This window comes from Alligator mississippiensis, chromosome 1 (genome assembly GCF_030867095.1).
Source record: "Alligator mississippiensis isolate rAllMis1 chromosome 1, rAllMis1, whole genome shotgun sequence".
In the NCBI taxonomy this organism is placed as follows: domain Eukaryota; kingdom Metazoa; phylum Chordata; order Crocodylia; family Alligatoridae; genus Alligator; species Alligator mississippiensis.
In genome coordinates, this window is record NC_081824.1 from 433,206,591 (window position 1) to 433,227,016 (window position 20,426).

At 45.3% G+C, this 20,426-nt stretch overlaps 1 protein-coding gene across 1 annotated transcript in view; it reads left to right on the forward strand.

The window, feature by feature from the left end:
• The window catches only part of MICU2 (mitochondrial calcium uptake 2), a 239,826-nt gene that overhangs the window by 210,156 nt on the left and 9,244 nt on the right, over positions 1-20,426 (forward strand). The window contains exons 8-10 of the mRNA XM_059720513.1: positions 1,763-1,860; positions 14,280-14,451; positions 14,733-14,841. Coding sequence (XP_059576496.1) covers positions 1,763-1,860; positions 14,280-14,451; positions 14,733-14,841 — 379 coding nt within the window. The remainder of the gene's footprint in view (positions 1-1,762; positions 1,861-14,279; positions 14,452-14,732; positions 14,842-20,426) is intronic.

Genomic DNA, 20,426 nt, shown 5'->3' on the forward strand with positions numbered 1-20,426 from the left:
GATGTGTCATTTTCGACCTGGAGGGATGTGAGCAGTGGGGTCCCCCAGGGCTTGGTCCTCGGACCTGCACTGTTCAGCATCTTCATCAGCGACTTGGACAAGGGGGTAAAAAGCACCCTGTTCAAATTCGCAGACACTAAGATGTGGGGGGAAGTGAGCACGCTAGAAGGGAGGAATAAGCTGCAATCAGACCTAGACAGGTTACAAGGGTGGGCGGATAAGAACAGGATGGGTTTCAACACTGACAAGTGTTGCAGGTACTGCACCTGGGGAGGAGGAACCAGCAGCAGACCTACAGGCTGGGGAACTCCCTCCTCATCAGTGCAGTGGCAGAAAAGGATCTTGGAGTCATTATTGATGCCAAAATGAACATGGGCCAACAGTGTGGGGACATGGTCAGGAAGGCCCAACTGTACCTCGTCATGCATCCACAGATGCATCTCGAGCAGGTCCAAGGAGGTGATCCTCCCCCTCCCCCTCTATACGGCACTGGTCAGGCCGCAGTTGGAGTACTGCATCCAGTTCTGGGTGCCGCACTTCAGGAGGGATGTGGACAACATTGAGAGAGTCCAGAGAAGGACCACTCGCATGATCAGGGGGCAGCAGGGCAGGCCCTACGAGGAGAGGCTAAGGGCCCTGAACCTGTTCAGCCTCCACAAGAGAAGGCTGAGGAGGGATCTAGTGGCCGTTTACAAACTAGTCAGAGGGGACCAGCAGGCATTGGGGAAGTCCCTGTTCCCCGAGCACTCCCAGGAGTGACAAGGAGTAATGGTCACGAGCTGGCAGAGGGTAGATTTAGGCTAGATATCAGGAGGTGCTACTTCACAGTCAGGGCGGCTGGGATCTGGAACCAACTTCCAAGAGAAGTGGTGCTGGCTCCTACCCTGGGGGTCTTTAAGAGGAGGTTAGATGAACACCTTGCTGGGGTCGTTTGACCCCAGTACTCTTTCCTGCCATGGCAGGGGGTCAGACTTGATGATCTGCTGAGGTCCCTTCTGACCTACAGACTGTGAAACTGTGAAACTATTTTGTGCCATATTATTCAAGGTGGCACTACCATGCTATTTAGTGTCATGTCGATTATACAATTTAACTAAAGCAGAACACCTATAAAACTAGAAAGCAATCTCCATTTTTTTTGAAGACAGCTGTTAATTCCTATCCTAAATTAGTACTTGAATTATACTATATCCTAAACAATCAGTGATAAGTAATTTTAAGTTGCTATTGCCAGGTCAGTTAGCTAACTTAATACAGTGTTTTTGCTATAACCAGTACATGGCAGTTCCCTTGGACACCTTCATATTCGGGCTTATAGCAGGAAGTTTAGAGTCTGACAAACAGTACAATACTTTTTCTTTTTAAGTGCCTACTGGAGCAAACTACTACGTCATGAATTATGGGAGTAAAATCAGAGAAGTGATTTGTTTCATATGTAAACCATAATTATCCTCACATTTAACCCCATGATTAGTGTTTTACCAAAGGAAGAGTTAAATGATGACCCTGGTTATGTCCATTGTTTAGTGCTGCTTAGCTGCTACATCTTCTGCTTCTGATAGTTCAAGTACAACACAGGTCACAGTTCATTGCTAAAGAGAATTGTTCAGCTTTTCTTTAAGAGTTTGTATTTGCTGGCTGCAACAATAGCAGAATTGCAAGCAACTTCTGGGACATTCTAACTCAAATAAGCATTTGTAGGTTTGTGTTGAATTGATAATAATAATAATAATAACACAAGTGTATTTAATTTGTTTTATAGAAGCCAGAGCTGGAAGACTCAGATGTTAATACAATGTTGCTGGTACACTTCTTTGGAAAAGCAGGAAAGGACAAACTTCACTATTCTGAATTTTGCAGGTAGTGTTTAAGCACTGGTAGTCATTGATCACAGTCATTCTCTATAGCTCCAGATTATGTAATTGTTATCAGTTTGTTTCTGCCTAGTCAAATCACCATATAAGGAACTGAACACCCGTGCAAAAGCATAATAATGTTACCTCTCATTGCTATAATAGTGGGATACAGACTCTCCCTATTTCCCCAAAAGAATAACATTTTAAACAGGAGGTTCTCTCTCAAAAGACTCCAAATTGTTTTACAGACTTTACATGTATACCAATCATTTCACCCACTGAATTGCTCTTGGAATAGCACTATGCTCATGCACAGAACTCAAATTTAGGACAGGAAGCAAGGAATACTATATCCAACTGAAGCTGCAGTGGACTATCTTGAGATTTTCTTCCCTGAAAAGTGACAGCATTTCCTTCAGGATGCAAAATATTTGTTCTCTTGCGCAGCAAGCATTCTCTTCCCAAAGGTTATAATGGAAGTCAGAAATCAACAAAGAAACTCTAAGAATAACGACAGTCATTCAGCTTATTAAAGCAGTAATACAAAATTAAGGATTGCATATCATTTAACTAGAAACACACTCACTGCTGTGTTGTGTTATTGTTATGGTCAGAAAGGATGATATTGTCCTCTCGAGGCAGAGTCTCCTTACCTGGCCACTTTCAACTTGACAGCCCAACAGCATAACTCATCTCAAGACACAGATGCAGCTTATCCTTATCAGTAGCTAAACCCAGCACTTTAACACCTTAATTTATTATGCTTCAAAAATCTCTGGTACTGTGGGACAAAAATATTTGCAACCATATCAAGGGTACCACATCTTCACGTGTAGCATTGACCCCCAAAGGTATTTATGTACCTAGCTCTCATTGAAATGTTTCACAACAGTGAATTGAGAGTTAGACACCTAAGTAAAAGTGAGGTGCTTAACTCTCATTGGGGATGTTAGCCCTTGGTCTTATGTTATGATCAAAGAGAACAAATTATTTACACTATTGTTAACATTGTTTTTCAAAGATATTGACTGATGATTCAAATCTGCTAAAATTCAAGTCCCATAATGTGTATCATTCAGTTTCTGTTCAGCTAAAATGTAATTATATTCAATCTGTACTATTAGGAATAAATGCTGTTGCTCTCAGCAGAGGGTTTGGAAAAGCCAGAACAAAAAGTGGCATTTTTCTTAACACTATAAAATGTTTCCTCTCCACTGATTTGGGCACATACCCATCTTCCAATAAACAAACCTTTCTCTTTTGAAGCTCTTGTCTCAGTAGAACTCTAAATGAGTAAAATTAGGTGCAACTTCTCTGTAGCTCCCTTCTCCATAAATACAGTAGGCCCGCTAATGAAACAAAGGACAGAAAGCACCAGTAAAAGGTTGTGTTTGCATATACAGTATAAACTGGAATGCCTCAGGTTTTAGATAAAATCCTACACTGACCCAGTGAGGCATGACATTGATAAAACTATGTACCTAGTACGTTCAGAAAATGTAGGTTAAAGACCTTTGCCTACCACACAGATAGAGGCCTGTAATCAAAATCAAACTCCCACATCTTGCTCTTAAAGTTTGTGGGATAAGTGTAAGGTTTAATGCAGGTAATTTTTCAACAGTGGCAGTTATTTTTCATAGAGCTGGAATGTGCCTCTTTATCACTGCATATACACACTCCATTTAAGTTGCGACATGACAGCGGAGTTTGTTTAACAGAGAAGGGTGAATAAAAGGATCAGTGTCTTTTTAACCTGTGAGGAGATATCACTTTTCACATGATTTTATTTGCAAGTAAATCAAGCACATCATTTCTGCATTGCTATTGTTCAGGGAAAATGCGATTTCTATCTGATGGCCTCTCACAACATTTTACCTCACACGGGAAGCTATTGTTGGCTGTTTGATCAAAGTGCCATGCTGTTTTTACAAGAGATGACTGATGAGCTATACAGACATAGATCATTGTCAAAAGGGAAAAATAACGATGGCAAATGCTTTTATCATTTTCCAAGTACTTGCTAGAAAGCTTGTCCATTGATCAGAGCAGTACCTAAAAAAAAAGTTGAAATGATTAGATTTGTTTAGGACATATTAAAACCTGTCACACCAGTTAAATACACAGGTATCCATGTGGTCTAGATTCCTTAAAATAAAAAGGGTATGCTTCCTTGATGAAATGTCACCATGTTTATATTAGGTTAATATATTTTCTTTCAGAAAGTTGAAATGAATTTCCTCACCTCATTACTTACTTTTTAATCATTCTCCTTGCTCAATTTTTCCGGCTGAATTTAAGACACCCTTTGTAATTGTGCAGTCACCTGTATCTTCATTTACACCAGTATTATCCAGCCTTTTCAGCCTGATGTCCAAATATTTTAAACAGGTCAAAGGGCCATGGTTGATATTTCAGGGAAGAACCTCTCCAGCCAGCTCAGAGCTGATGTCAGGTCTTGCACCTCCATTCATGCAGCCCCTGGCACAGGAGGCATGTTGGGTGCAGGAAAGGAAAGTAGGTGGAGCATCCAGGTGATACAAGAAAAAATAGGCTCTGGACTGCTTTAACCTTTGCCAAGACTGAGCTAGAGAATCAAACTGGTTGTTGGTTCTACACTTCTTCTTTTCTGTCTTTCCTGGGCTGGGCTAGTATGGCATGGTAGAGGGGAGGGACCACCTTTAGATAGTTTCATTCTACCTTCCATATTTATTTGATTCCAAGTCAAGGTTTTCTTTCTCCTTTTAATGTAGTGGGGGAAAAAGCCCTTCTTCTTGGACTTGAGTACAAGCTGGCAAGGGGGGCAGACAGCTGCTGTGGCTGCATACCCACCCCACCTTCTTGCGGCCTCAGGCCCTCTGCCTCCCTTCCCCCTTCTCCTCAGCCCCGCATCCCTGCAGCCTTTACCCCCACCCTCCACTTACCCTTGCTCTGGCTTGGGTCCCAGCAGGTTCTGTCTCTGCTGTAGTAGCCTGGGGCACAGAGCATGTGTTTGTTCCAGCTCCAGTGTGGTCCCATAGCAGCAGCAGCAGCTCAAGGTGGGTCCCAGAGCTGGAGATGTCATGCCACCGTTGCTGCTATATGGGATCATGCTAGGACTAGAGCAGAAACATGCTCCGTGCCCCAGACTCTAGCAGGGACAGAGCCTGCCAGAGCCCGAGCCACAGGAAAAGTAAATGGTGGGTGGTGGGGGGTTGGGGGACAGACAGGGGAGCAGAGGCTGCTGGGAAAAGGGGAGCTGAAGATGCAGGGGGCAAGCTGTGGGGGCAGACAGGAGGCAGGGGGAAAGATGTTGGAGCGGGGCAAGGGGCAGGGAGCAAGCATAAAATCCCCCCACTGTCCCCTCACCACCTCTCCCACCATTTTCCCCTCTGCACCACCGCTGCCACCTCCCCTGCCTAGCCCCCCACCACCTGTACCCCTAGTGTCCCCTTATTGCCTTCCCCCCTGACACTGCTTTCCCCACTGCAGTGATGGCAGAGATGAATTTAAGATGACTCTCCAATAATTAGATTCTATACATGAGAAATTCTAATTATATATACACATTTTCCATGAAGATAATCTAATTATTGGAGGGGTCGTCTTGGATTCAGGGTTGTCTTGGATTCAGGTAAATATGGTATGATGATCACCACTGTGTGTTAAACCTTGTAGGTAACATCAGACTTGCTAGACCTCAAAAGGAAATGTTCATCTTCTGGGTTATAAAATTCTAAACTTGGGAACAGAAAGTTATAATAATTCCAGAAATGTTTTTGTCATACACAGTATCTGTCCCTCGGGTTTTAGAAATCCAATAGGCATTTTTAGTCGTCTTCTGTCAATAAAATGTTTTATGTGCTATGCATTTCAACGATGTTATGTGCGCTCTTTCTGTCATCATAGCATTTTCCAGGGAGAGCATGTGTATTTTTTGAATGACCAGTATTTTTTCCCTGAAAATATCTAGATTAAAAATTGAAGAAAATTTAGCTCCAAATAACAGAAGGAAAAACATACTTAGTATCTGGCCTGCAAACATGTTGCTTGCTCCCCTAAGAGTTTAGAACTGCTTTGAATCTTGCCACCCACAGCATGATATGTAAAACACTTCTCAAACCTACCTCTCCTGAAATAAGCCACAATGTCCCTCAGTCTCCCCAGAAAATGAAATAAAAATGTGAAACAAACCCACACCAATAAAATAGAGTATACCAAGAGCTTCTATATTTTTTTTCCTGGGGTGGTTTGTAGATGGAAACCTTTCAATAATGGTTTCATGTTTAGTTGGCTTTTAAATGTATATAAAAATTAATTTTTAATCGTAAAAGTAACTTTCAGTTCACCTAAGAAGTTTTCTTACCCCTTTTTTGGTTCTAAACTTTCACAGACAAAAATCTCTTTGCCACTAAATTCTGCTTATTCACAAGTTATCTACATCTGTTTCTGTTCACCATTTTGGTGGGATTTTTTGCTTTCTCACTTCTGAAGTTGTTAGTTGGTCAGTTTTAGATTTAGATCGGAAAATGATGGGCTCTGTAAACAATTTCTGCATCATGCAGGACTGAGTTCTAGTGCCGTGGTGCTCAACCTTTTTGCCCAGTGGGCTAGGTGGGCAGTGCCTGGTCCATCCACAGGCCGGATCTAGCTGGTGGTCCCAATCCAGCAGCTGGGGTAGACATGGCGGGGCCATATCCAGCCACGCAAAGTCGGGGGAGAGAGCGGCAGCCCAGCCCAGCCCCAACTGGGTCCCGTATGGGGCTTGACACAGCCCCATCCAAGCTCTGTGGCCAGTGGGGGAAGGGAGGGGGTGGCCTGGCATCAACCCATCCCTGTGTGGAAGAGAAAGAGGTGTGGCCTGGCTCCAACCCAGCCACGTGGTGGGAAGGGAGCCTGGCTCCAACCCACTGTGGGGCTTGGGGTTTGGGAATTTGAAGCAGGGGAGGGCGGCAATATTAATTGCCACTGCACCGTAGGGTGACCACCCATCCCTAATTGGTCAGGACAGTCCCAGATCATCAGTCCCACCATCAGTCCTGGGCTGCATGACTCTGGGACAGCATTTGTCCCAGATTTGCAGCATCACACAGGGATTCTATTTTCCTCTTGTAGGCGGGCAAGGGGATGCAAGGGGTGCTGCTTGCACGTGTGTGCCCACATGCATGCACATGGCTGGGAAAGAGGCAGGCAGCCTGGAGAGCAACTCCCTGCAGGTAAGCCTGTGTGCAGGTAGAAGAGGTATGGGGGGGGGCAGATTGAGGCCCCCATGATGAGGGAGGAAGTAGGGCAGGGGATGGAGGTGCTGCCCAGCCAAGGCAGTGCATGAGGCCCAGGGCCAGGACAGTTTTGAATGTTAGAAGACCCTAAATGAGGCCCAGTGTGGCAGGATGCCTCTCCAAGGGTGGCTGTGAAGCCCCTGCAGCCCTCACATTGTGGGCAATTACTCTGTCTAGCCCCCCACTACACCTTGATGTTTGTTATTTTAATGAGAGAGGCTGCCCTAAATTGTTCTTCCAAATGACAACCAGGTGCATGTAGTCTCTGCCTTATGGGCTAATTGCATGGCTCCATTCCTTCCCTAAACCATGCCCCATGCCTCGCAAGTGACATCTTCATTGATGTTTTCTTTCACTTAAGCCCCCTTCTGGGGTTCATGGACCCTCACTGGTCCCACACTCTCAGCTTCTCACTAGCTAGCTAACCTCCCCCCACCCCAGTTAGCCCTAGCCCATACTTGCCAGTGGCTTCACAGGCTGCCTGGCCTCTTAAAGTGGCAAGCACCCCAAGTGCTGTGCCACACTCAGTATTTAAGTGAGAACCAAAGCAGAGGAGGATGTGTCCACAGCAACTTTTCTTGCTAGGTTTGCAGGCAGCTGCCTTTGCATCACTTGGATCTTTTTGAAGGGATGAGACTTCTTTTCTACGTAAGAGTCCTTGCAATTACTAGAGAGTGCTACCTTCATATGCCATGACACTATGGAAACATTCAGCACAGAAGTAAAATTGTAAGGAGGAAACTTTCCCTAACCTTTTTGTGGTGTTTCATCTTGCTACTTCGTATGCTATAAGGAAAATGGAAAGCTAGCATTTTATTTCCACACTAGGGGAAACGCTAGAGCTCTGAGGTTCCCCAGTTTCATTAAATTTTCACTTTTATTTAAAAGTGAGTTATTGAAGGATTTTTAAGAGACTGTCTCTGTATGTAAAGCACTTTCCAGAACAGGGCCCTGGGCTTAATAGGGTTTCTGGATGCCAGCATGACACAATTTAATTAATTACAAATTAAGCTTTTTGGCCTTCAGCCTGGGTATTTTGATAAAACAGGCTAGAAATGAAATACTGCCTTCCCTCTGCCTTCTTTCCTGTAAATTATTGATTTCTCTAATTTTTCTTTTGTTTAAATCTGGCCTTGATTCTAAGCTAAGAAATTTTCCTGTGGAAATAATTCCATTGGATTTACTAGTAGCATTATTTTGGATTTCTACAGAGGCAGCTGAGATCAGAAACCTTCTCCTATAGTAAAGTTCTAGTTGTGTTGAAATACACGGCAGTGCTCCTGTTGAAATTATCAGAGCCAGGATTTCACCCTATTTTCTTAATTTTTCCTTAGGAACTATGCACTGTTTAAGGAATATAAACTTTTTTTTTTAGTTGAGATTCACCGTTTTGAATAAGCTTATTCAGAGGTCTAGGTGATGCATGGAAATACATTCATAATAATGTGTGTTAATGATACAGATGTGAACAAGCTTATCCCATTTTGAAGGTTTATAACTTAGCTAGACATTTTTCAAATAAAAGTTATTTTAAACAAATCTTATTAGGATTTTAAATTCTCACATTTGGGAATAGAAATGACCTAGAATGCTGACATGATGATTTGTATTATAGTAACTTGAAATAAGGGAGAATATTGAATCTGAATGTTAAATTGCATTGTTCCACTTTTGTCCTGAGTAGTATTGGGTACTATATGAAATCTTCCCACTCAGGCTTGGCAAGAGCAAACCTACTAAGTTAAAATTAATCACCCCTTGAATTCTTATAGTGCCCATCTTTAAGAAAGGGAAGGAGGAGGATATCGGGAACTACAGACCAGTCAGTCTCACCTCAGTCCCTGGAAAAATCATGGAGCAGGTTCTCAAGGAATCCATTTCTAAGTACTTGCAAGGAGGGGGAGGTGATTAGGAACAGTCAGCATGGATTCACCCAGGGCAAGTCATGCCTGATCAACCTGATTGCCATTTATGATGAGATGACTGGCTCTGTGGATGTGGGGAGAGCAGTGGATGTGAAATACCTTGATTTTAACAAGGCTTTTGATACAGTCTCCTGCAGCATTCTTGCAAGCAAGCTAAGGAAGTACGGGTTGCATGAATGGACTTACAGCGGGTGGATAGAAAACAGACTGGATCGTCAGGCTCAGAGGGTAGTAATCGGTGCTCAATGTCTAATTGGCAGCTGGTCTCAAGTGGAGTGCCCCAGGGGTTGGTCCTGGGGCCATTTTTGTTCAATATTTTTCATCAATGACCTGGGATGGAGTGCACACTCAGCAATTGTGCAGATGACACCAAGATAGGGGTAGGTATACTGGACGGTAGGGCTAGGATTCAGTGTGACCGACACAAATTCAAGAATTGGGCTAAAAGAAATCTTACGAGATTCAATAAGGAGAAGTGGTAAAGGACTGGAACAGGCTACCCATGGAGGTTGTAGAATCTCCATCCTTAGAGGTTTTTCAGACCCAGGTAGACAAAGCCTTGCCTGGGATGACCTAGTTGGGGCTGGTTCTGCTTTGAGCAGGGAGTTGTATTAGATGACTTATGAAGTCCCTTCCAATCCTAATTTTCTATGAGTCTATGATTCTTCACACATAATTAAGCAGTGCTCACCTCCACCTCCATATGGGTCTGAGTACAGCAAGGGACATTTGGCTTGGCCACAGGAAGAAGGCACTGTTTTCTGAGGGCAGGCAAGAGTCTGTACCCAAGAAATACCTCACACTAGTTTCAGTGTATCAGACATGATGATTTTTTAGATGAGAAAAGGGTTTGGGATAGAAGGGAAAAAATGCCAGTCAGCCCCTTCCTCCTCCTACTGGATTTGCTGCCTTCAAGTGGCAAAGGACTAGGAGGGGTTCTCCCTCAGCAACCTGCAGTCCTCTGAGGTGCAGATGCGTTTTGTTTCAGTTACCCAACCCTCCTTCTGTGTGTAGTAGCTAGTGATCTGTGCTGCTAGGAGCTGAGTTTGACCAATTGCCTGGAGTATTTAGGGATGAAGATTTTTTTCCCATTATGCAATATTGGCAGGTGCTTAATGGGTTTTTCACCTCCCTCGATGCATTGTGGGGGCACAATTGCAGCAAAGACAATCTGGGAGTCTTGTGTTTAGAAATATAGGAATATAGAGTTCATCACATTTTGTGCCTGGTGCTTAGTGGGGTGTTTGTCCAAGTTTATTAAGAAATAAAATTACTTCAGCCATAAGTGTGGGTAAGAGTGTTGCCATGTGAATATAAGTTAAAGTTGTGCATGAATTGCCTTCAGCAGATTCAAGAAAAAGAAAGTTTAGATTATCATGTGAATATTCAGTATATTCATATATCTCACAGTTAGTGTAGATAAAGGCTAAAATGGTCATTTCCTACAGGTAAATGAAACCAAGGTTTTAGTGGTAGAACTTGTACCTTTAAGGGCAAGGGGGTACTTAAGGTGTTGTCAATCAAAGATTTCCTCTGTGCTTTCACAGGCAGGTGGGTTAGAGGTCTCCATTGAACAGATTCCTGCAGGCAGTCATGGGAGGTCTGTCAAAGTTACTGGTTACATGATGAAGCCCTGCATGACTGGCACCAGTCAACTCCTCTTGGAGTTTAGTTAATAAATTTGGAGCCTGCCACTTAAAATCCATTCCACTGTCTGTCTGTCTTTCACCTGCATTTCCTAAGCAATGAAGCCTTGTTCAGGCACACCTCTGCCTATACCACTCTAATTATATGGAAGAAATTACAAGAGGGAGTTTGTTGCAGAGGCCATTTCCCCACAGACAACACGGAGCTCCAAACTGCTAATTGTCCAAGTGAACTCATTAAAAACTAAAGATAGCTACACTGACTAAAATGCCTCAGTTTCAATGAAAATGAGGCCATACAAACAGAAAGCAAAGGAGTATCTACCAATACTATTTAAGGCACCTGACTACTGTTCTCTTCTCCCAGTACTTGTTTTGTCTTAATATAAAGGTACTTGGTTTTATCCTATCTATAGTTAGTTAGTACAGATCAGTAAAAAGTTTGTATGAAAATCTGCAGGCATAATAAAGAAAGTAGGGACATGGTAAAGGGACTTTTATGTCCCATGTAACCACTTAGAAATGTGACCAACAAACAAAAACAGAATTAATAAAATAGGAAATAAAAGGTATCTGGAAATGGGAAATGTTTGAACACAGTCCATGCTCATAGATTTTAAGAACAGAAGGAATAATTGAGATCGTCTAGCCCAAATCAAAGAAACTCAAAACCACACCTATACTTAAAAGTTTTAGGGTCTCTGGCCTCTAGTTTCTATCTTTCATACTTTATCTACCTTGTAGGGAAAAAAAACAAATCCCATAAAGTTCAGGCCTTTCTTGTTCAGATTATGCTCTTATTATTTCCCAAATATCTGTGACATCCTTTGCCGTACTACTAATGTCATATTAATGCCATATTACTCCATATGCTAATGATCACGCGACTGATTTCCCAGTCCCTCCTCATAGATATAACCTTTCTTGCTCTATCTTACCCTTTATATGTGATTTCACATTTCTATCATCTTTTAAGATTGGGGTTCATGTAGCTTGCGATTGCTACACAATATCCTATTTTTGCCAGGTTACATTATAGCTTAGGAGACTAGTGGGGGAGGCACTAAGGGCCCAAAAGGTAGAGGAGATGGGAGTCCACGAGGGATGGTCGTACCTTAAGGGGGCAATCCTCCAGGCCAAAGGGTAACAGTCCCTGAGAGAAGCAAGGGGGGTAAGAGTGCTCAGAAACCCCCTCGGCTCAGCAAGGGCATTCAGGAATGCCTGAGGACTAAAAGGGGGGCCTACAACCAGTGGAAGGGAGGAGCTATCACCAAGGAGGAGTACTCCTCCTTGGCCTGTGAGTGTAGGAGGGCTATTAGGAAGGCCAAGGCAGAGATGGAACTCAGGCTAGTGTCCAGGATTAAGGACAACAAAAAGTCCTTTTTCAAGTACATTGGGAGCAAGAAGAGGGCACCAGGCAATGTAGGGCCCCTTCAAGACGCACATGGTAATCTGGTGGCCACACCAGACGAGAAAGCTGATATTTTTAACAGTTTCTTTGCCTTTGTTTTCCTGAACAGGGACCAGGATATCCCACCTACCAGAGGTAGGGACAATCTTGGGGATAGCTCTGTCAGGCCTTCAGCCAGTGCAGATGTAGTTAGGGATCTTCTGGAAGGGCTAGACATTTTTAAATCTGCAGGTCCAGATGCCCTCCACCCAAGGGTGTTGAGGGAGCCGGCAGGAGTCATCGCAGAGCTCTTGGCCTGGCTGTATGAGCATTCGTGGTCATCTGGCCAGGTGCCGGGGGATTGGAAACTGGCTAATGTGGTCCCTATTTTCAAGAAAGGGAGGAAGGAGGACCCAAGTAATTATAGGCCTGTAAGCCTCACCTTGGTGCTCGGGAAGATCTTGGAGAGAATCATCAAGGAGCACATCTGTGGGGGGCCAGCAGGGAAGATCATGCTCAGGGGCAATCAGCATGGGTTCAGCAAAGGCAAGTCCTGCCTGACCAACCTGATTGCCTTTTATGACCAAGTAACTAAATCCTTGAATGATGGTGTCACTGTGGACATAGTCTTTCTAGATTTTCAGAAGGCCTTTGACACTGTCTCTCACCCCATCCTCATCAGTAAATTAAGCGACTGTGGCATTGATGCCTGCACAGTTGGATGGGTAAAAAGTTGGCTGATGGGGCACACCCAGAGAGTAGTGGTGGATGGGTTGTACTCAACCTGGCGAGATGTGAGCAGAGGGGTACCCCAGGGCTCGGTCCTCGGGCCCGCACTGTTTAACATCTTCATCAGCGACTTGGATGAGGGGGTGGAAAGCACTCTGTCCAAGTTTGCTGATGACACTAAGATGTAGCACGAGGTGGACACACTTGAAGGGAGAGAGAGGCTGCAACTAGATTTAGACAGACTACAAAAATGGGCAGAAGAGAATAGGATGGGGTTCAATGTAGACAAATGCAGGGTGCTGCACCTTGGGAGAAGGAATCCACAGCATACATACAGGCTGGGGAGTTCCCCTCTTGAAAGCACAGAGGCGGAAAGGGATCTCGGAGTCATTATTGACTCCAAGATGAACATGAGCCGCCAATGCCAGACCACAGCCAGCAAGGCCAGCCATACTTTGTCGTGCATCCAAAGGTGCATCTCAAGCCGGTCCAGAGAAGTGATAGTCCCCCTCTATGCGACTTTGGTCAGGCCACAGTTGGAGTACTGCGTCCAGTACTGAGCGCCGTACTTCAAAAGGGATGTGGCCAGCCTGGACAGGGTTCAGAGGAGGGCCACCCGCTTGGTGAGAGGACAGCAGCACAGGCCCTACAAGGAGAGACTGAGGCACCTGAACCTGTTCAGCCTCAGCAAGAGGAGGCTGAGGGGGGACCTGGTGGCTACCTACAAGCTCATCAGGGGGGATCAACAGCAAATAGGTAGAGCCCTTTTCTCCCCAGCACCACCTGGGGTGACAAGGAACAATGGTCATAAGCTGATGGAGAATAGGTTTAGGTTAGGGATCAGAAGGCAAGATTTTACAGTTAGGGTGGCCAAAATCTGGGACCAACTTCCCAGGGAAGTGGTCCTTGCCCTAGCTTGGGCAAATTCAAGAGGAGGTTGGATGATCACCTGTCTGGGGTCTTGTGAACCCAGCATTCATTCCTGCCTGTGGCAAGGGGTCAGGCTAGATGATCTGTTCAGGTCCCTCCTGACCCTAGCTACTATGAAACTATGAAATAGCCAGCCTTCTTTTTAATCATTGGCTAGCAAAATTGCACATAATCTTCTGGAATATTCTATAATATTTCTGAAAATATTCAGAATCATATTTGATGCACTTTGCTGCATATTCTTTTCTCAAGGTATTAAGTATATGCTAACATATCAGTACATGTATTTCATTCTGCAATATCCAGTAGTATATGTAAGACTTAGAGAGCACCCTAGTGGTATAATTATTGAAACACACATCACTACAAACATCTTTACATACACAGGTAAAATTAGATCAATTGTGAAGTAAACTAGTGCAACACTAGTATTTGTTACTATCTAAACAATTCCTGTTTCCCCTAAATAGTAGCTATGTTAGTGGTAATAAAAGTACTACTTAATAGTACTTTTGTTATACATTGAACTGTATTTGTTTACATTTTAGATTTATGGAAAATTTACAAACAGAAGTGCAAGAAATGGAATTCATACAGTTTTCAAAAGGCATGAACTTCATGAGAAAAGAGGACTTTGCAGAATGGTTACTATGTTTCACTCATGAGGAAAACAATGAAATTTACTGGAATAATGTGAAAGAGAGAATCCAGGCAGGAGAGGTATACTATTTTTGTTTTGTTCCTTACTTCAAATTCAAATGCAAGATTCTAGTTATGAAACTCAACCAAAAATGTGCATCTTGGCAGACAGAGAAGCTCTTGTCACTTTTTTGAAAATTATTTTATATCAAAAGGATGATGCTTATTTGACAGCGAGAAAATAGAAACATAAAAAGTGATCAACACTGTCTCATGTAAATACTAGGTTGCAAAGTAAACAGATCTACCTTATCTTGGATTTATTTTCTAATATACCTAACTTAATTTATTTGGTACTCTAGAATATCAGTTTGGAAGAATTCAAGACTTTTTGCAAGTTTACAAACCATTTGGAAGACTTTTCTATTGCAATGCAAATGTTTACAGTAGCCAGTCGTCCTGTTAAACGGGGTAAGTTTTACACGGTTTTGTGTACATACCTTTAAATGTAGGAAGAAAATATGCTGCATAGAAATCAGTGTAAATAACTTCTCTTGAATTAGTACTACAAACTCTGAAAACTAGTATTTTATTAACTTTTATTACAAATGTATTTACCCTTCATAAAGAATATATGCACCTATAACCACAAGTCAATTTAATTTCTAAACACCAAAGTGTGCTGTAACATATTATTCACAGAATTACTCACAAGAGTCTGAAATATCAATGAGTAGATTTGATTTAAAGATTTTAATGGAGATGCATACTTGCATAGTAGGTTTATATTAATAAGACCATTAACTCTGAAGAAACTGACAGTAGGGGTTTGTTCTTGTAGCAGGTTATAACCCCGCTGTGTTTCTCGCTTGTTCTTTTCATTCATCACTTTCTCTTTTTTCCTAAAATGTATGTCTATCATTATATATTAATTGCTTAAGAAATTTCTTCACAACCAAATATCAACATTTTGAAGAAAGAAGCTGCTGTCATTACTAAGAATGACAAATATCTGCCTATAGGAACTTTGTTCTTCTTTTTGAAATAAACTCATTAGTAACTGAAGCATATGAGATATGTTGCTCTGCTTTCTGCTCCCTGCATTATCTGCAGCTACGCTGTCTGTCCCATCCCCAGTCTGCCATGTGTCACATAAAGAGACTCCCCGTGCTACTTGTGGCACTCATGCCGCAGCCTGGCCACCCCTGAGTTACAGAATGAGAGACAACATAAAAGAGAAACTCATTTCAGGCTCTGGGGCCTGGGAGCATGGCGACCTCCCCTTGCGGGGTCTGCTCCCTTTTGGGGTCTCTGCCACGCCAGCTGGAGGAGCTCCAGGCCACAGTCCACAGACTGCGTGCCATCAGGGACTGCGAGCAGGAGATAGACTCCTACTGCCAGGCCCTTCTCCCCCGGGAGGCAGAGGGTAGATCACAGTCTCCCTCCAGGCCAGAGGAGGACTCTGGGACCTCCTGCTGTGTCCAGCCAGGGGCATGGACCAAGGTGGTCAAGGGCCCTAAGGCCCGCCGCACCAAGGCCCCTGCCCCGCCAGAGCTGAGCAACAGGTACGCACCTCTTGCTGCCCCAGCAGAGCCTGCTGAGTTGCCGGCCCCCACAGGCAACATGGGCCTAACTGCAACTCCCGCCCCTGCTCTCCCCAAGACAAAACGTAAGGTGTTTGTTGTGGGAGACTCCCTCCTGAGGGGGACAGAGGGGCCAATCTGCCACCCTGACCCCTTAGCCCGGCAAGTCTGCTGCTTCCCAGGGGCCCGCATCTGGGACATTGCAGAGAGGATCCCCAAGCTCCTCAAACCCACAGACCACTATCCCATGCTCCTTATTCATGTGGGCACCAATGACACGGTTTGGAGCACTCCCAGCCAGGTCATGAGGCGCTACAGGGATTTGGGAGCGGGTCTTAAGGGTCTGGGGGCACAGGTGGTGTTCTCGTCGATCCTCCCAGTCTCAGGCTATGGGCTGAGAAGGGACAGGAGGATCTATGTGGTCAACCAAAGACTGCGGCGCTGGTGTCGTCAGGAAGGCTTTGGCTTTCATGACCACAGCCCGCTCTTTGGCGAGAGAGGCAGTGAGCTGCTGGGAAGAGATGGTCTCCACCTCTCTCCCCTAGGGAGGAGGCTCTTCTCAGCCAGACTGGCTGACCTGCTCCACCGGGCTTTAAACTAAGCCCGCTGGGGGACGGGGGGACTACCGCCACTGCTGGCCCGCTGAGCAATCCTTGCAAAGCCAGCGGATCACGGCACTCAAGGGAGCCCACCCCAGCCCCAGCCCTGGTAAAATCTGTGGGCAAGGAAGGAGCCCCCCAGGGGGCACTTGCCTGCCTGTACACAAATGCCAGGAGCTTGGGGAATAAGCAGGGGGAGCTCATCCTCCTGCTCAGTGCAAACAATTACGATGTCATAGGGATCACGGAGACCTGGTGGGACTCCACCCATGACTGGACCACGGGGATAGATGGCTATACCCTGTACAGGAGGGATCGTGTAGAGAAAAGGGGCAGGGGTGTAGCTCTCTATGTTAAGGAAAGCTACGCGTCCCTGCAAGCCGATATTGGCGACCAGGGTGGATGGCTGGAGACCCTCTGGGTTAAAATCCGTGGGGAACACAGCACAGGGGACACAATGGTGGGAGTCTATTACAGACCTCCCACCCAAAGTCCTGAGCTAGACCAGGAGTTTGCCCAGGAACTGGCTGAGGCAGCTTGCTCCAGGACCATGGTTGTCATGGGTGACTTCAATTACCCAGACATCTCGTGGGAGGATCGCTCAGCAAAATCTGAGCGGTCGCAGAGCTTCCTCTCGTGCGTGGATGACCTCTACCTGACTCAAGAAGTCTATGGGCCAAAGAGAGGCAAAGCGCTGCTCGACCTGGTGCTGGCTACTGGGGAGGACCTAGTCGGCGACCTAGTGATCGATGGGAAGCTGGGTGACAGCGACCACGAGCTGATCACCTTCACCATCCGCCGAAAAGCTGGCAAGTCAGTCAGCAACACGGAAGTCCTTGACTTCAGGAAAGCCGACTTTGACAAGCTCAGGAGGCTTGTCAGTGAGGCCCTAAGGGACTGTGACCACAGGGAGAGGGGAGTTCAAGAAGAGTGGTTGCTCCTCAAGGGAGCGATCCTCAATGCACAAACTAAGTCTATTCCATCTCGGAGGAAAGGCAGCAAGAGGGCACAGCAGCCCCCCTGGCTCTCCAGGGACCTAGCAGACCTCCTGAGGCTAAAAAGAAAGGCCTACAAAGGATGGAGGATGGGAGTCACCTCCAAGGAGGATTATTCTGCACTGGTCCGATCCTGTAGGGAGCAGACCAGGAAAGCCAAGGCTGCAACTGAACTCCAGCTAGCTTTGAGCATCAAGGACAATAAAAAGTCCTTTTTCAGATATGTGGGGAGCCGGAGGAAAAGCAGGGGCAACGTTGGACCCCTGCTGAACCAGATGGGGCAACTGACAACTGACGCCCAGGAAAAAGCCAACCTATTAAATAGGTACTTTGCGTCGGTCTTTCATCAGCCCCATGGGACGCCCATGCCCGCTACAGGGCCCGGAAGTCCGGGTGAGGGTGATCCCCTGCCCTTCATTAATGCTGACTTTGTGAAGGAACATCTTGAGAAGCTGGATACCTTCAAGTCAGCCGGCCCTGACAATCTTCACCCCAGGGTACTCAAGGAGCTGGCGAGCATCATAGCCCAGCCTCTAGCGCGGATCTTTGAAAACTCTTGGCGCTCTGGTGTAGTGCCCGAAGACTGGAAGAAGGCCAACGTGGTGCCTATCTTCAAGAAAGGGAGGAAAGTGGATCCGGCTAACTATAGGCCCATCAGCCTGACTTCTATCCCGGGGAAGATCTTAGAAAAGTTTATTAAGGAGGCCATCCTTAATGGACTGGCCGATGCCAACATCTTAAGAGATAGCCAGCACGGGTTTGTTGCGGGTAGGTCTTGCTTGACCAATCTCACTTCCTTCTATGACCAGGTGACCTATCACCTGGACAAGGGAGAAGAGATTGATGTCATATATCTTGACTTCAAAAAAGCCTTCGATCTGGTGTCCCATGATCGTCTCTTGGAGAAACTGGCCAATTGTCGCCTTGGGTCCCCCACGATCCACTGGCTGGAAAATTGGCTCCGGGGTCGGACCCAGAGGGTAGTAATTGATGGAAGTCACTCATCGTGGTGTCCTGTGACCAGCGGGGTCCCCCAGGGCTCTGTCCTTGGACCCATACTGTTCAACATCTTCATTAATGATGTGGACACTGGAGTCAGAAGCGGACTGGCCAAGTTCGCCGATGACACCAAACTTTGGGGCAAAGCATCCGCACCAGAAGACAGGCGGATGATCCAGGCTGACCTGGACAGGCTCAGCAAGTGGGCGGATGAGAATCTGATGGTGTTCAACGCCGATAAATGCAAGGTTCTCCACCTTGGGGAAAAAAAACCCGCAGCATCCTTATAGGCTCGGCAGTGCTATGTTGGTTAGCACTATGGAAGAAAGAGACTTGGGGGTCGTCATTGACCACAAGATGAACATGAGCCTGCAGTGCGATGCTGCGGCTAGTAAAGCGACCAAAACGCTGGCTTGCATCCATAGATGCTTCTCAAGCAAATCCCGGGACGTCATTCTCCCCCTGTACTCGGCCTTAGTGAGGCCGCAGCTGGAGTACTGCGTCCAGTTTTGGGCTCCACAATTCAAAAAGGATGTGGAGAAGCTTGAGAGAGTCCAGAGAAGAGCCATGCGCATGATCAGAGGTCAGGGAAGCAGACCCTACGATGACAGGCTGAGAGCCCTGGGGCTCTTTAGCCTGGAAAAGCGCAGGCTCAGGGGTGATCTGATGGCCACCTACAAGTTTATCAGGGGTGATCACCAGTATCTAGGGGAACGTTTGTTCACCAGAGCACCCCAAGGGATGACGAGGACGAATGGTCACAAACTACTACAAGATCGTTTCAGGCTGGACATAAGGAAGAATTTCTTTACTGTCCGAGCCCCCAAGGTCTGGAACAGCCTGCCACCGGAGGTTGTTCAAGCGCCTTCATTGAACACCTTCAAGATGAAACTGGATGCTTATCTTGCTGGGATCCTATGACCCCAGCTGACGTCCTGCCCTTTGGGCGGGGGGCTGGACTCGATGATCTTCCGAGGTCCCTTCCAGCCCTAATGTCTATGAAATCTATGAAATTAAAAAAATATCCCAGACTTGGTTTTGTTCTAGCCCTGTAATGGGTAATAAACACATAATAATCCAGGTTTTGCAAAACCTGAGTCAGTTTTGATTTTTCAAAAATTCAGTCCAGTATTATTGACATCCGGGGTATACTTTTATCTGATGCCTACAAGTTTCAGAACGTGTGTAAACACATGTGCACGTACATGCACACATGAGACACAGAAAAGGACAGTAAAATTACCGTGTTTAATATCAGTAACCTGGGGTGAACCTTATGGATTTGGCCTACCTCAAGACCTGTCAAGTATCAGTGAGAATTTTAGGAACACAGGAGTCGTCCTTTTGAGCTGGACCAATTGTGGGTCTCTGGTTTCTGTTGGTGGCTGGAGAAAACTACTTTTAAGACCATAAGACCAGGTGCTAATGGGGAAAGTTTCTTCCTGACCAGCAGGCAGTTGCTAATTAACTTATGCATTGAAATAGAGCTTACCATAGTATGTTACTTCCTATTTAAGGTAATTGCAGATGTTATCCTGCCAGGCTCTTTAAAGGCCTCACTGTTTTGTGTGAAGTCCATAGTTAACTATGAGTTAAAACGATTTGCTTTATTCTCTTTCTATTTCTCATATACTTCAACTTATACTTCTACATACACTTTTTTTCTTTTTTTACATCTTTAGTCATTAGCTATTTGTTCTTTGGGTTCCTTTTTAGCAGTCTGGCTTTCCGTTGACATTTTACCAGTGATAGAATGGGTTTAAAGATTTTTATATCAGGCTGTTTAACTATAGTCCCTTTTTAGTTCCTGTGTTGTTTAGAAATCTTCACATCTTCTCCAATCAGTCAGCTTAAACAGCTTTTTATACTTACAATAAGGA